General features: G+C 35.5%; 1 protein-coding gene across 1 annotated transcript in view; it reads right to left on the minus strand.

Annotated features, from left to right (window-relative positions):
* The window catches only part of GPSM2 (G protein signaling modulator 2), a 49,122-nt gene that overhangs the window by 24,012 nt on the left and 8,257 nt on the right, over positions 1–16,853 (minus strand). Inside the window, 8 exon segments of the mRNA XM_007449335.1 lie at positions 9,201–9,330; positions 10,199–10,307; positions 11,432–11,587; positions 14,075–14,190; positions 14,304–14,427; positions 14,922–15,064; positions 15,422–15,557; positions 15,940–16,161. Of these exon segments, the coding sequence (XP_007449397.1) occupies positions 9,201–9,330; positions 10,199–10,307; positions 11,432–11,587; positions 14,075–14,190; positions 14,304–14,427; positions 14,922–15,064; positions 15,422–15,557; positions 15,940–16,161 (1,136 nt within the window).

Here is a 16,853-nt window from a genome sequence, read left to right on the forward strand (position 1 = left end):
TATGCTCAACATCCCTAATCATTAGAGAAATGCAAATCAAAACTACAATGAGATGTCACCTCACACTGGTCAGAATGGCCATCATAAAAATATCTACAAACAGTAAATGCTGGAGAGGGTGTGGAGAAAAGGGAACCCTCTTGCACTGTTGGTGGGAATGTAAATTGATACAGCCACTATGAAGAACAGTATGGAGGTTCCTTAAAAAACTACAAATAGAACTACCATATGACCCAGCAATCCCACTACTGGGCATATCCCCGAGAAAACCATAATTCAAAAAGAGTCATATACCACAATGTTCAGTGCAGCTCTATTTACAATAGCCAGGACATGGAAGCAACTAAGTGTCCATCAACAGATGAATGGATAAAGAAGATGTGGTACATATATACAATGGAATATTACTCAGCCATAAAAAGAAACGAAGTTGAGTTATTTGTAGTGAGGTGGATGGATGTAGAGTCTGTCATTCAGAGTGAAGTAAGTCAGAAAGAGAAAAACAAATACTGTATGCTAACACATACATACAGAATCTAAAAAAAAGGTCATGAAGAACCTAGGGTCAAGACGGGAATAAAGATGCAGACCTACTAGAGAATGGACTTGAGGATATGGGAAGGGTAAGCTGGGACAAAGTGAGAGAGTGGCATGGACATATATACACTACCAGACGTAAAGTAGATAGCTAGTGGGAAGCAGCCACATAGCACAGGGAGATCAGCTCGGTGCTTTGTGACCACCTAGAGGGGTGGGATAGGGAGGGTGGGAGGGAGGGAGACGCAAGAGGGAAGAGATATGGGGACATATGTATATGTATAAATGATTCACTTTTTTATAAAGCAGAAACTAACACACCATTGTAAAGCAATTATACTCCAATAAAGATGTTTAAAAAATAAATAAAATAAAATAATTCACCATTATTGATGAGATAACTGTGAATTATTGTAGTATCTTACTTCTCTCAAAAATGGTTTGAGATTTTTGTTACAATCTGCCTGTACTTAGAGAGTCTATCATGCTTATGTTCTTCACATATTTCACAAGTGTTATGATAGGGAAAATGTTAAGAATCTGCTTGTTAAAGCCATTTGTGCCCATCGTCAACAGTCTTTCAACCACTTAAGTCCTTGGATCACAGCAAGCCCTACCTTGAATGCAAATCGGATGGGATCTCTTTGTCGGGGGAAGAGAAAGAACTGACATTGCTAGGGTGTGTGTGTGTGTGTGTGTGTGTGTGTGTGTGTGTGTGTGTGTGTGTGTGTGTGTGTGAATGATCTTCTTTGAGGCATGGTGATAGTAGGAACTGGCTCCCACACCTTATGCTATTCAGACAGTTTTATTCTGGGAATAGTGTTGTAGGAAATGGATTAAAAATAATAAATTACTTTTGAATACATACCATCAGAAAACAAATACTCACATAATGTGGTTGTTACTGTTTATGATGTCAAGAATTTTCTTCCCTGAAACTCTTGAAGATAAAGAATGAAATAAATACATCTTCTAAAATAATAAGCTCAGAAAATAATGAGGCTGGTTGCAGTGCTCTCAGAGTTTAATTGGAAAACATAGTCACCGAGAATGTAATCTGAACTATGACTATAAATTTTTGTGAAGAATCATCATCTGTAACAAGCCTTTTACTTCATTTATTCTTAGCTATTTCACATAAAGAGAAAAAATGTTTCTTCAAGAAACTGGATGCACTAGAAAGTAATGAAATCTAAAGTCATTCTTTTTGTACAAAGTGAATCCGTAAATGTCTCCAGTTGCTACCCTTTCAGTCCCTTTCTTTGAGATTTTTACTTGACGGAGGTGGGGTAAGGGAACGTAGTTTCTCAACAAATTGCCTTCTTTCCATAAATAGTTCCTACCCTGGGTTTTCTTGTCACAAAAATCTAACTTTTCCAACTCTGAAAATTATTTCAGTCAAATTCTGTATCATGTGCTGCTTACTTTGTAAAACAGAAGAACTTTGAGAAGCAAAAAAAAGAAAAAAAAAGAAAAAAGAAAAAGAAACCACAACTGACACATTAACTCCCCCTTTTGTAATTCCCCCCATAATCTCCCTCTTTCTCCCTAAGTTTTTATAGTTTCATTACATATGTATATATCTCTAAGCAATGGAGCTTATTATATAACATTACATAAGTGGTCTCATACTGTGTATGTTCTCTAACTTGCTTTCTTTGAGCAACCTCATGTTTGTGAGATTTGTCCAAGTTGGTATGAGTAGTTTAATTTTCATTGCAATTTTAGGACAAGGAAAGCATATACCCTTTCTGTTGGTGACAGCTATTTAGGTTGCTTCCAATCATTTGTCATTATAAACAATATTACTACAGAAATTCTTGGAAATATCTCCTCGTGTACATGAGCAAGCCTTTGTTCCAGTCTGGATAACAGATGAGTGTAACTGGGAGTGGAACTGCTAGATCATACGGTTGGTACATCTTCAACTCTACCAGAATATTGCCAGACTACTCTTTTGAATACACCAATTTCTACTCCTATCCACACTGCATAAAAGTTTCTATTACTTGTATTGTTTCAATACTGGTGTTATCAGGCCTTTTAATTTTCATCCACCTCATCCACCAATATTACCTCACTATGGTTTTCCCTGATTAGTTAAATACCTTTTCACATATTTATGGACAATTTGTGTTTCTTCTGTTCATCACTTTTGCCTATCTTTTAGTTAGGTTATTTGTCTTGTTTTTAATTCATAGGAGTTTTTATAAATAGAGGATACAAATCCTTTTTTAATCATCTGTGTGGCAAATGTCCTCTCAGTTTGTGTTTTATCTCTTTACAGTTTCTTTTAACGAAATGAAGTTCTTAATTTCAGTGTCAATCTTTTTTGTAATGGTTTTGTTTTTGTGTTTTTTGTTTATGTTTTTGTGTTTTGAGAAATCCTTCCCCTCTCTGCTATCATGAAGATATTCTCCTTTATTTTCAGAGGCAGTACAGCATACTGATTGAACAGACCAATCACTCATTGTGATATGACCTTGGGCAACTACCTCTCTGTGACTTTCTCATTTGTAAAGGACAACTATACCTACCTCACAGATCACTGTGTGATGATAAATGCACCATCATCTGTAAAGGGGTTAGTATAATGCCTGGTAAGTAGTAAGCATTCAGCAAGTGTTAGCTGGCTGATCATAATTATTGCTCTAAATCTGTCTTTCATACTTAAATCCTTGATCCATCAAGAATTTATTTTTGTGTGATATTAATTTCCATATATGCAAGGATTATAGACTCTATATTCCATTCCATTGGTCTATTTGTCTCTATGCCAGTAACACACTGTCTTCATTACTGTAGCTTTATAATCTTTATTATCTGTAGAGAAAGCACTTCTCATCTCTTGTTTTTCATCAGGAATGTTTTGGCTTTGAGTTCTTAGCCCTTTTTTCTTTCATATACATTCATGAATGACCTGGTCAAGTTCCACAAAAAAAACTGCCATTATTTGCTTGGCAGCACACTGAATTTATATCAATTTGGGAAGAACGGACATCCTTTAAAATATTTAGTTTTCTGATAGGTGCAATTCCTGAGAGAAATGTGTTTAAATTTCCCCTTATGGTTCTGGATTTTCCCATTTCTCCTTTTAGTTTAGTCAGTTTTGCTTTATGTACACTGAAGCTTTGTTATTAGGCTTGCTAGATACATACAAATTTAAGGCTTTTATCTTCCTGGTGAATTGAATTCTTAACCATTGTGAAGTGACTGTCTTCATTTCTAACAAAGTCTTTTGCCTTAAAGTACATTTTATCTGATATTAGTACAGCTGTACCAGCTTTCTCTTGATCAGTTTTTCCATGGTATGTTTTTTCAATCCTTTTACTTTCAGGCTTAGTTGGATTTTATTCTTTTACCAATCTGATACTACTGGTCCTTTAAATGGAACATTTACATTTAATAGAATTACTGATATATTTGGATATTTGAGCTATTTTCTCCTTTACTACGTTTACTGGTATATTACATTAATTGATTTCCTGATATTCAGTCCACTTGAATTCCTATTTATTTGTTTTAAATACACTGGGGGTTTGGTTTGCAAATATTTTGTTTAAAATTTTTGCATCTATGTTCATGAGTAAAGATTTGCCTGTAATTTTCCTTTCTTGTACATACTGTTCTTGTCTAGTTTGGATATCAAGGATATACTATTCTCTGAAAGACTGATAAAGTGTTCCCACTTTTCTAGTTACCTATAAAATTTTATGGAAGGTTCGAATCAAGTTTCTTAAATGTTTGGTAGATCACACTTGTAAAATCACCTTGGCCAGGGATTTTCTCAGTGGAAAGATTTTAAATGACTCATCAAATTTCCCTATGGTTTTAGGCGTTAGAGATGCCATCCATTCACATTACATTCTACCATTAGATTTTTCTAGATTCAATTTTGGTAAGCTGCTTTTCTAGAAATTGTCCATTTCTCTTAGGTTTTCAAATAAAATTATTCAGGATAATCTCATCTTTTTAATGTCTGCTGCATCTACATTATATCCCCTTTTCTCTCTCTCTTTTTTTCCTCAAATAATCTTGCTGTAGATTTGTTAGTCTTTTTAAAGAACGAAATTTGGGTTTTTAAAAATTTTCTCTATTGAATCTTTGTTTTAAATTCATTAATTTCTGCTATTATTTCTTGCCTTCTACTTTCTTTTGAGTTTTTTGTTTTTTGGTTTGTTTTTAACTTTTTAAAAGCTGGATACTTAGGTCACTGAGTCTCTTTCCTTTTAAAATATGATACAATATAAATTTTGCTCTAAGAACTAATGTAAGTTGTATCACATAAATTATAATTCAGTCCTAAGTCATTTTCTAATTTTATTTATGATTTCTTCTTAAGTCATACCATAAGTTACTTAGAAGTGTATATTTTCAAATGAATATGTTTTATACATTATTTTCTTGTTAATTTCTAACTGAACTGCACTGTGCTCAGGGCATGAAATCTATGTGATACAGATTCCTTCAAATTTGTTGGTTTGGCATGTGGTCAAATTTTTGGACCTGTTTCATGAATGTTTTAAAAGAATATGAATTGATTAGTTGCTTGACACAGTATTCTGTATGTCCATTAAATCAGTGTGACCCATATTTTTAACTGTGACTCATATTAAGAAATACATTTGGAATCTAAAAAAATAAAACGAATAAAAATAAGAAAACAGAAACAGACTCACAGATACAGGCAAGAAACTAATGGTTATCAGTGGGGAAAGAGAAAAGGAGAGAGGCAAGATAGGAGTAGGGTATTAAGAGGTACAAACTACAATGTATAAAACACATAAGATGCAAGGATATACTGTACAACACAGGGAATATAGCCAATGTTTTACAATAACTTTAAATAGAATATAATCTATAAAAATTTTGAATCACTATGTTGTACACCTGAAACTAACATAATAATGTAGATTCACTATAACTTTAAAAAATACATTTGCATTGCAACCCTAAATACACTTACACACAACAGTACTTGCCCTTATTATGTATGATAACCCCATTAATATGTATGTATGTATGTGTGTGTGTATGTATTTAATGTTAGTTGCAACACCTGAGATTGATTTTATAACTCATTAAATGGGTCAAACACACAATTTGAAAAACACATCAAGCCCATTAATTGTGCTGGTCAAATCCTCTATATTATTACTGATATCTGACTCCTGATTTTTACCTATCAATTACTGAGAGGTATGTTAAAATCACATTAAGCTAGAAGTATCAGCTAAGACAGACTCTGAAGCCAGACTGACTAGGTTGAACTCCCAACTCTACCACTTAAAAAGGTAACCCCAGGAAATTTACTTAACCTCTCCTGCCTCCTAGAGCTGTTAGGATTAAATGAGTTAAAACAGGCAAAGCACTGCCTGGGCACATAGTAAGCACTCAATAATTGTTAGCTATTATTATTTTTTTCAAATCTGCATGATCATTTTTGTTATTCCTTTGTTTCAATTCTGTTATTCCTGTAAACATTTAATCATAGTCATTTTATACTCTGAAGATCTTGGTGACGTGATTTTGCTTTTGTTTGTTTTCTTACTCATTTTGGCTTGTTTCTTTAGGTGTTTGGTAATTTTGTTATTGTTGTTGTTGTGAGTCTTTATAGGCCTGGATAAAGGATGGCTTGCTTACCTCCAGAAAATATTTGATCTTACTTCTGCTAAGTCCCTAGGAGTATTTCTACTTCAGTATTTCTAAAGTGCTTTCAAAAGCACTTTAATGGATTGGGCTTTCTTATACTGTGCAGGTAGAATAAATCAAATTCCAAACCAGTGTGTAGACAGGCTTATAAATTCAGATTCTTATGGGAGACTCCTTTTCTCCACCCTGAGCCAACACCAGAAATGTACAAGTCTTCTTGTTTCCTTTGGCTGCACCACATGGCATGCGGGATTTTCATTCCCCGACTAGGGATTGAACCCGTGCCCCCCTGCAGTGGAAGCAAGGAGTCTTAACCACTGGACTGCCAGAGAAGTCCCTATACAAGTTTTCTTGCAGTTCCTTTAGCCAGCAGATTTTTCCAGGCACTAGGGATACAGCAATGAACCTAAGAGACCAAAAAATACCTGTCTTCATGGAGCCAAAGTGAGCGGGGGGTGTGGGAGGAAATGATAAAGCAGTCTGGGCCCAGAATACAGGGCCTTTTAGCCACGATGAGGATTGAAGATTTGGTTCCAGGTCTGATGGGAAGTCACTGGAGGGTTCTGAGCAGAGAAATGACATGACTTGATTCATATTTTAAAAAAGCACTCTGGCTGCCCTGTGGAAGTCAGTGTGAGGGATCAACAGCGGAAACAAAAGAAACAGTTGCAAGGCTAATGCTCTACTGGGAGATGTTGGCAGCTTGTACTAAGATTGTTGCAGTGTACGTTGTAAGAGAGATTAGGGATATATTTTGAAGGTAGGGTTTCTGATAGGTTGGATGTAGGAGTGGGTGGGAGAAAGGGAACAAGGATGGCCCTTAGGTTTTTGGCCTGAACACTGGTGTGAATCATGGTACCATTTCCTGAGACAGGGCAGACTGAAGCAAGAACATGTTTGGGGAGAAAAAAACAATTGATCCATTTTGGATGTGTTAAGTTTTAGATGCCAATTAGATATTCAAGTGGAAATGCTGAACATATTAAACTCCAACTCAAGAGAGAAGTTATGACTGGAAATATCAATGTGAAAATCATCAGCATATAGAGGATATAAAAGCCAACCGACTGAATGAAATCATCTAGAGTTGTGCTGTCTGATATAGGAGCCACTAGCCACATGTGGCTTTTAAAACTTTAATTAAAATTAAATAATATTTAAAAATTCACTTCTTTTTGCACTAGCCACATTTCAAGTGCTCAACAGTCACATATGGCTAGAGGCTACTATATTGGACAGCACAGATACAGAACATTTCCATCTTCACAGAAAGTTCTATTAGAAGCACTGATCTAGAGTGTAGGATAAGAGGAAAAAGGATAAAATCAGGAGGAAGGATATGGATGGACAGAAGATGGAGAAGGAGAGAGGGAAGAGGGAAGGGAGAAGAGGTCCAGCAACGGAACCCCAGGTACTACAAATGTCAAGGATTGGAAAGATGAGGAAGAGAGGGGAGTTATGAAGACAGAGTGGCCAGTGAGGTGGAGGCAAGCCAGAAACAGAGGGTGATCCTGGAGGCCAAACGAACAAAGCACTATGAGGAGGGAATGATCAGCTACAGGAAATATTGCTGAGAAATCAAATATGCTGACATCTAAAACTGATCAACGTATTTGGTAAAATGGAGTTCTCTGGTAACCTTGAAAAGGTTTTAGTATCATCATGGGGCCAAAGCCAGAGTCCAGTGGTTTGAAGAGAGAATGGGAGGTGAGGAAGTAAAGACAAGGAACAGTGATGTTATTTTCAAGTTTTGTTGTAAAGGGGAACAAAGGAATAGGTCTATAGCTAGAGCGGTCCATGAGGACAAGTGATAATTTGTTAAAATATGAGCGCTATTACAACTTAACCAACTTGAAAATTAAACACAGGAAAACCTTTTAGCCCATTATTCAATTATAAAGTACACAGTCCAGTTTACTATACTGTTCATACTTCAATATCATTTTTCAATTAAATGTTCTTTCAAAGTCTTAGATGACTAGCCACTAATTTCTTTTTCTTCTTCCTTTTCTTTGTATGGGTTAAAGGAGGATATTGGGAAGATAAAAGCTAGATTTTTCACTGACTTTCAAGTTCAAAACATCTGTCTGTGTCAGTAATTTTTTTTTCAGACTAAGAATTTCTTTTTTTTTATTTTTTTTTTTATTTTTGCTGTGTTGGGTCTTTGTTTCTGTGCGAGGGCTTCCTCTAGCTGTGGCAAGTGGGGGCCACTCTTCGCGGTGCGCGGGCCTCTCACTATCGCGGCCTCTCTTGTTGCGGAGCACAGGCTCCAGACGCGCAGGCTCAGTAGTTGTGGCTCACGGGCCTAGTTGCTCCGTGGCATGTGGGATCCTCCCAGACCAGGGCTCGAACCCGTGTCCCCTGCATTAGCAGGCAGATTCTCAACCGCTGCGCCACCAGGGAAGCCCCTAGACTAAGAATTTTTTAAGCCTTGGCTGGATCTTTAAAATGGATCTCACATAGAATTACATATAGATGGTATCCAAAAATGTGGTTCTACTTTTTGTTCCTTTTTATTTTTTTAATCAAAAGTAGGTGTTTTTTTTTTTTTTTTCACTTAGAAACAGAGACATTATAGCATATTTTTTTCTTATAGCAATATCAAAACCAAATCAGCACCTAAAAAAAAAAATTTCTGGGTTTTCTGAATTAAAAAAATAAAAAATCCTAAGAGATTCCCCCTTAGAAATGAAACGGGGGGAATAAAAGCTAAACAAAAATCAAATATGTAAAGACATGTGAAACAGAGGTTAAACAATAAAATGTTTTAATTTTCACATCTTCACATTTATAAATTTTTGAGTGGGCCTAGAGATACAGCTTTTATAGATAAAAGCTATAAAATACTGTATTCCATACTGATAAATTAATGGGACAGTGGTAAGGCAAAAAAGTATAAAAGTTGAGCTTCCTATGTTATATATCTCTCTGGATATGGTAAACATGAGATAAGTAATTTAAATGTAAATCTTGAGGATAAAGAAATTGGGTTTTGAAGACCTAACACTTACCATGCAAACTGTTATCAACTTCAATATTTTCAGACATCATTGAATTGTTTGTGCTGTAGCTCAGCCCAAGAACCATTTGAAGATCTGAGAGATTGAGTTGTGCTGTTAGTTCACCACTTCTATCCCCAACCTACAACCACAAGCATTTATACTTTAGAGTAGTATTTAAAGTAAAGAATGGTGAAGATTAGTTGAAAATGTTGTCAACCTAAAACTGGAAGAAACTATAGAGAGATGAAAATAGTTATTTTAAAATTATAATACTATGAATGAAATGTGTTTTTTCATTAATAGTATTTTAAAGAAGAAAAGCTACTAAAATATGACAAGAGGACAGATAATTACATTCTACCAATTCCTTACTTCTCTAAATATTAGTTTGCTCTTAATCTCTACGATCACCTTAAATAATAAAGGTTATTCTGTGACACGTTAACTTGGCATCACATGAATACAATTTCCTTAGAATACTGTATTTCCATCCTATAGTAACAGTGTTTATTAAGCTAGCACTAGACATTATACTAGGTACTTTTATATATACTTTATCTCTAATCTGTATAACAATTTGCAAAGCAGGTATTATTATTATTATTCCCATTTTACAGTTGAGAGAAATGATGCTCAGAAAAGTTTCCAAGCTCAAATAGCCAGCAAATGGCAGAACTGTAACAGGAACCAGTCCTTGATTCTAAGAGCCATGTTCTTCCTTTCATACCATGCTACTTTTCCACGTAGAGATGGGGGGACAGTGGAGGCACATGTTAGTAATTCTCCCATTCCTCCATGCTCAGCCCTTCCTTCCTGTCTTCCTACATCAAGGCCAGTGCAAACATACCACTGATCTGTATCTCAAAATGCTCTGTGCAGTTCTTAGGCCAAGAGAACAATATATAATTAAATTTATTACTCAGCCACATAGGAGCATTCTAGAGAAATAACAGGGCTGCAGATCTGTGAATCACAATAGCACAGATAACAATTTTTTAGTTTCATACCTCTCTTGAAATTTCCAAGTGCTTTTCAGCAAAATGCATCGCTTGATCGTGATTTCCTAGAGCTGTGTATGCATTTCCTAAGCTCCAACATGCTCTTCCTTCACCAATTCTAGAAAATAATTCAAAGCTAACATGCAGTTATCTGAAAGGAGGTCTGTGTGAAGAATAAAATATATCTAGTAGTAATTAAAGGCATAAACAATGCTTTGGATTTATTTGGTCTTTCTTATGAAGAACAAACTATCATAATACTAGAGACATACAGTTGGCCTGCTTCAGGTTCCACATCCGTGGATTCAACCGTTATCTGAGAAACCCCCCGGATACAGCCGACTGTACTATACCATTTTACATAAGAGACTTGAACTTCCATGGCTTTTGGTATCCACAGGGATCCTAGAACCAAACCCCTGCAGATATCAAGGGACGACTGTATTAGAATAACCACATAATAATGAACTCAGAGTCAAGTTTTAAAATGGAAAACATCCTTTTTAAACATGCAGTATATTATAAGTAAAGTCTCAGGGATAGGTCTTGCAGTTCAACTACCCCATTTTCTTTCCATGGCATCCTTACCAGGATTCGGTCTGTAATCATTCAGTCTGTATTTGAACACCATGAGGAAGAGAGGACTCACCTCTTGAGGTAGCATACTTCATTTTGAATAACTGTACAGAGTTCTTCATATTGAGATAAAAATCTATCCTACTAAAGCAAACATCACAGACTAAAGTCCTGCACAGATATTCTGTTTCTTCATACAGTTTAAAAAAAAAAAAGAAGAATTAACCATCAACATTTAAAAATCAGAAGATTTTATATGAAACTCAGGACTTGCAGCTTCTCTTGAAAAAAGAGGCGGCTCTGGATCCTCATTCCTGCCAGGCAACACTTAGCTGGAATTGAATAGCAGCTGTCCCCTTAACACTGTTGGGCCTATTAATTTCACTACAATTTTCACACTGATCTAGTCAGGAGGACCTTTGCAGGCAACTGAGTTTGTGACCTATTTACTGATCTTGGTTCAAGGTTATATGGAACCATTCTAATCCTCTCTAGCCCTTCAAACAGTAACATACAGAGGATGTTACTGAAACAGAGGACATACCTTAAAAAGGAATTAAAAAGAAAACAAAGGAAACAAAAAAAGAAATTTAAAGGAAATATTCTAGGGATTCAACAATGTATCTATATTTTATCATAACTGTAGTAAAAAGCTATATAACTTACCTATCATTTAGCTCTTGAGCAATTGCTAAGTGCTTTAGATGATAATCAATGGCCTTTTCATAGTCTTGAAGTAAAGTATACGTGTTTCCAAGACTGTAGCAAGACTGTGCTTCTACAGCTCTGTCTTTAAGCTGTCGAGCCAACAGTAGTGTCTTTCTGAAAAAAGAAGTTAATTCTTACATAATGGCTATTATAACTATACTGGCTATAATAACCATAAAATAAAACTCACTTTTCCTCCTGCCTTTAAAGTAAATCTGTTTTAGATCCTAATATCCCATATTTTCTGCATTACTTCTAGATAAAATGAAAAGATGTCCTTGAAACACAAAAAGCAAATCCAGACTTTTAGAATAAATGTAGGAGTCCTATTAATTCCCCAGAGAAAAAGAGAACAGATGCATGAGATCAAGTGCCTCTAAAGATTAACACAGTATTTTTAACGTTAAAAAAACACTTTCGCTGTTGCAGTGCAATAACGTAAAGTAAGTTTGTCCACATACCCTCTCTTTTCAATCATACTATTGCCTTTACATTTTGTCAAAACTGAAAATACTTAGTTAAAATTGTTATGTATAGGCCATTAGTCACTGATTCATGAAAAATATTAAATGCTACATTTAAATATTAACCAAATTCTACCTTGTGGAATCAATGAGAAGCTAGTGTAGCAATTAAAAGCATGGACCCTAGAGCTAGGCTGACTGGGTTCAAATCCCAACTTTGTCAGTTAGTAGCTCTGTGACTGGGGCAGGTCACTCACCCTCTCTATTCACTAATTTCCTTTTACATAAAATGGGGAAAACACCTCACAGGGGTTTGTGAGGATTAAGTGAATTAGTATATATAACGTGCTTAGAATAGCATCTTGCTCACAATAGATGCTAATAAATGTTAATATGTTTTGTTATTATTATCATCAGTGCTTAAATCTACAGATGCTTTTTGGATCCAGTAATTTAAATGACTCTTTCCTATAATTTCTGCCAAACAGTATAAATACTTCACATCATTTATAACTATATGATAATGTGATAGTTTTTTTAAGCAAACAAACCTGAAATTATATGTTTAATGATGATACCTTTAAAGCTGTTACCTTGGGAGGCTACCCGCTTGTTCTAACGTTGCCTGCCCTCTCAAAAACTTTTGGAAGACTTCTGGAATTGCTTCCGGCCCTGTGGCACAACCCTTTCTGGCACACTGTTATTTTTTGAGAGTACCGCTAATATGTAAATGGTTGGAAGTCTTTCTGGAACCAAACTCAATTACTAAAGTAGATTTACCAAACTACTGCTTTCTGTCCTTTCTATTATGGATCTATAATGTTAAGAGAGTTTTCTTGTGTGGCCCTGAAAACAATTCCAAAGAAGAGTTCCAAAAATATTTTTAATCAGTATTTTTGGAATACGTGTAAAGTTCTGAGTTCTACCTGTTTGTGGGTGTGTGGGGCAGGGGTAAATTTCAATACTTTATACTCATGCTTCTTTAGTCAGACAGCCACCATCCACTTTATTACAGAACTTTTCAGTATTTAATACAAGTACATCATTTATTAAGACTTTTCTATGTGTTTTGGATTTAAAATATAAGAAACTTTTGTATATAAAATCAAAACATATGCTCCTTGTATAGTGATGTACTTTATTTGGAAGGATATTTCACATCTAACTAGTCATAACTAGTCAACCAACAAATATCAACCATTAGTTGAAGTTTAAAGGAGGATGGGATGACATTCTAGTTTTTTAGATGGACCTAAAGCAATTTTACCTTTTTTTTTAGATGATGAACTTTCCAGAACTCTCTCATGGATTTTTCAACAATAAAATATAAATCAGTCAAGACTGTGTCTTTGGTTCAGTCAAACTGGCTTCTGCCTAAGGTCTGTATGGGCCTTCAGTTCCCACTAATTAGAGAAAACTCCGAACAATCTAGAAAGCACAGGGCAGGCAATATGAAGCAGTTTAAACTTTGCTATAATGTATGCTTCAAGTCTACAGATAGATTAAAGAGACCCTGCCACAGAAGAAGCTGGGAGTACTAACTCCTTGAGTAAGTGAACGGGGGCCTCAGCTTACAGCAAGGATCAAAGCTGGGCAGAGTGGGTGGGAGGATAACTGCTCGAAAAGATGGAAGGATGGCGGCGGGAAATTCAGTCATCACTGGAGGAAACTAGGGCATCTATTTGTTACCAGGCTTTCTTGTGGCCTCTCTGCAAAGCCGTAACTGGTGGTGGTGGTGTGGGAGCATATAACTATACACACCATACATGCTAAACAGGTTTAAAGGATTTTAAATGTTTAGAATCTCATTAAAAATAATGTTTTAAAGATAAAAGCTAATAAAAATATAAAGGGGCCACACTGCTGCTATTAAATCTTAGGTACAATGATATGTATTGAGCACCGTGTGCCAGGTACTGTGCTAAATAAGTGCTTAATATATTCTTTCATTCAATCCTCATAACAATTCCAAAAGCCAAGTATTGATATCTTCCATTACAGATGAGAAGACTGAGACTTAGAAAGCCCAAGGTTCTGCTGCTTGTATGCAGCAAAAAAGTTTTAAACCCAAAGCCTATGATTCTTTGGATTGCATAACTACCCATTTTACATTTATCTACAAAAATATTAGACTAACCTATAGTATTCAGAGGCAGTTTCAAATTCACCAAGAAATATATACGCATTTCCAAGGTTGCTATATGCTCTTCTTTCAGCTGCTTTATCTCCAAATTCTTTTGCAATAAGGAGACGCTGAAACAGAAAATTTTAATTAGATGTAACTATAATAAAACTAAAGAATAATCTAATCACTGTCCAAAACACTGATGGAGAAAATGACCTGGCTCCAAAGCCTTGCATCATACCTGCTCATGAGCTATAACTGCATCCCTGAAGTTGCCAAGGAGGTAATGCGTGTTTCCAAGATTGCCAAAGGCACGTCCTTGGGCTGCTCGGTCGCCCAAAGCAGTCACTAGTGATAGGTTTTCCCTAAGTGATAATAAAAAGTTGTGAAAAAATGAGTTTGAGAAAAACATTTATTGACTTTATTTACAAATCTAAACTCTTTATCAGGAAAAAAAATATTTAAATAAGCTTACAACCATAATGTGCCACATTTAAAAGATATAGCTATGCTGGAGGGTGATTACAGGAAATAACTGGGAACATTTTACTCAACCATTCAGGTAGGTTTCTGCCTAGAGCCCAGGACAGAGTTAATCTTAGAACCCCTATAGCTAAAAAGTTCTATGAAATTCTATTGATAAAAGACTAAGTTTACTCCAAATAACTTAGACTAACTATTGATGCTTCTTGTTTGTGCCACTAAGTGGCACTGGTCTGCAGTTTAAATGAAAGTTTTCCTGGGGAGGGAGGGGATTACTTCTAATATAACACTATAACATTTTGATTTTAAAACCTTTGCCAAACTTAAAAACTTACTACTGGCTTGGGTGGGCCACATGACTGCTGACGCTACTCACTCATAATAATCCACAGCTGCCTGCAGAGCGTTTCTTACTTCTTCTGGAAATTCTCCTACATCCTGAGGACCAGGGCAGCCAAAACTTTTCCCTTTGGCGTGATACACATTTCCAAGATTGTAAAGTGCTCTTGCTTCTCCCACCTAGATGAAGATAACAGCAGTTTACAATTTGAAATCAGAGGCCAGGTATTATAATGCTATCACATATATTTATTCATGATACCCTTGATATAACGGTCAAGAGAAAGAAATGTTTACATTAGCCATCCATACAGAACCAAACACATGACTACCTATGAAAGAAGGACCTCTTGTTATTTCTTTTTTCTCATCTATTAAAAATTTTTCATTATGTTTCTCTTTTTTTTCCATTTTTCTACAAATACTTTTTTTTTGGGTATTAACTTTCAGATAAACTACAGTATAATTAAATAGGATTAAAACACAAAGCAATTTCAATGAAAACATTTGGCCTACCATCTAATGTTTCCTTATTACCTTGTCGTTAAGCTCTCTGGAAATATCTAGGTGTCGCTGACAACAAACTACAGCTTCATCAAAATTCCCAAGAACCTTTAAGGTGTTTCCCAGATTACCACTAGCTTTAGCTTCCCCCAATTGGTCTCCAATAGTCCTGGGGTGAAAAAAAAAGAAAAAAAGAAATTGGTGTGTTAAAATATAAAGCAGCCAGAATACAGTTTTCCCTAGAGAACAGTTGACATGCTTAAGGTAAGAAAGACCCATTAGCCTTGAAACCTTCTTTAAATAGAAATCTTAAACTTACATTTCTGTATTTAAATTTAATTAATTTTCATTCATTTAATTAAACTCTAGCATCATTTCACTACTATTCATTTACTTAATTAAACTGTGTTCAGCCTAAAGATTAGTTTTAAAATTCAACGCTAATAAATTAGAACTCACTAAATGTACTGAATTGTTAGTTTTTTTAATTGAATGAAAATGTGTTTTCAAGTGACAGTTAATCTAGGGAGAATTCAGCTTAAATTAATTACCTTGCAAGAGTTAAATCATGATGATGGTATTCTAATGCTTTGGCATAATCATGCAAATAGAAATAGGCATTGCCCAGCTGGCTGTAAATAGCGCTAAGTGTTTTTAGGTCTTCAGTTCCAACTTGAACTGCAGCTTCAAAGAAGGACACACCAGCACGGCAGTCTCCTGATTTACAAAGACGCTCCCCTTCCAACGCCAGTTCTAGGCAAGAAGCTTCCATTCTATAAAATTATACAGGACAGACATTTACAAGATTACATTACAAATGCACCACAGTGTTTTAACTTCCAGTAATATAATTTAAATGTGGACTGTCGCTACTCTTGCTTACAACAGCAGCCTCTATCATTGAAGTATATATACATTATTGATAAAAGAGGAAACTATTATTTATAGCAAAAGCTTATTTGCCTCTTCAAATGTCTCTCAGCTACAGAGGTCTTTTTTATATGATAGCTAAAGACCTCTATATGGAGCTGATGAAATAAAATTCGTGTTTTATGGCAAGATGAGAAAAATTTAAACATAAAATTTTTCTTTGACCATTTGGCCTCCTTCCTCCCCTTTATTGTGTATTGCACATCTGCATTAACCAGACATCTTTAGACAACATTCCTTCTTAATCTCATCAAGGGTCACAACTCCTTAGGAGATAACCTTCCTTCTTAATCTTTAAGGGGCCACGATGACCCCATGACCCACTACTTGCTTTGTTGACCCATTACTTGTTTAGTACGTGTAAATCTGGATTGTGTAAAGTGTCAATAATACGTCATCTAATGTACAGCCCTCTGTCTCAAAAACGTACATAACTCAAACAGGTAGAACAATTCTCGTTGTTTTCTGAGAGGTGTTCCCGGGTTATAATCTTCAATTTGGCTTAAATAAAATTTTCCATTTCTTTCTTAGACCC

Source organism: Lipotes vexillifer, unplaced genomic scaffold, assembly GCF_000442215.2.
Source record: "Lipotes vexillifer unplaced genomic scaffold, Lipotes_vexillifer_v1.1 scaffold393, whole genome shotgun sequence".
Taxonomy (NCBI): domain Eukaryota; kingdom Metazoa; phylum Chordata; class Mammalia; order Artiodactyla; family Lipotidae; genus Lipotes; species Lipotes vexillifer.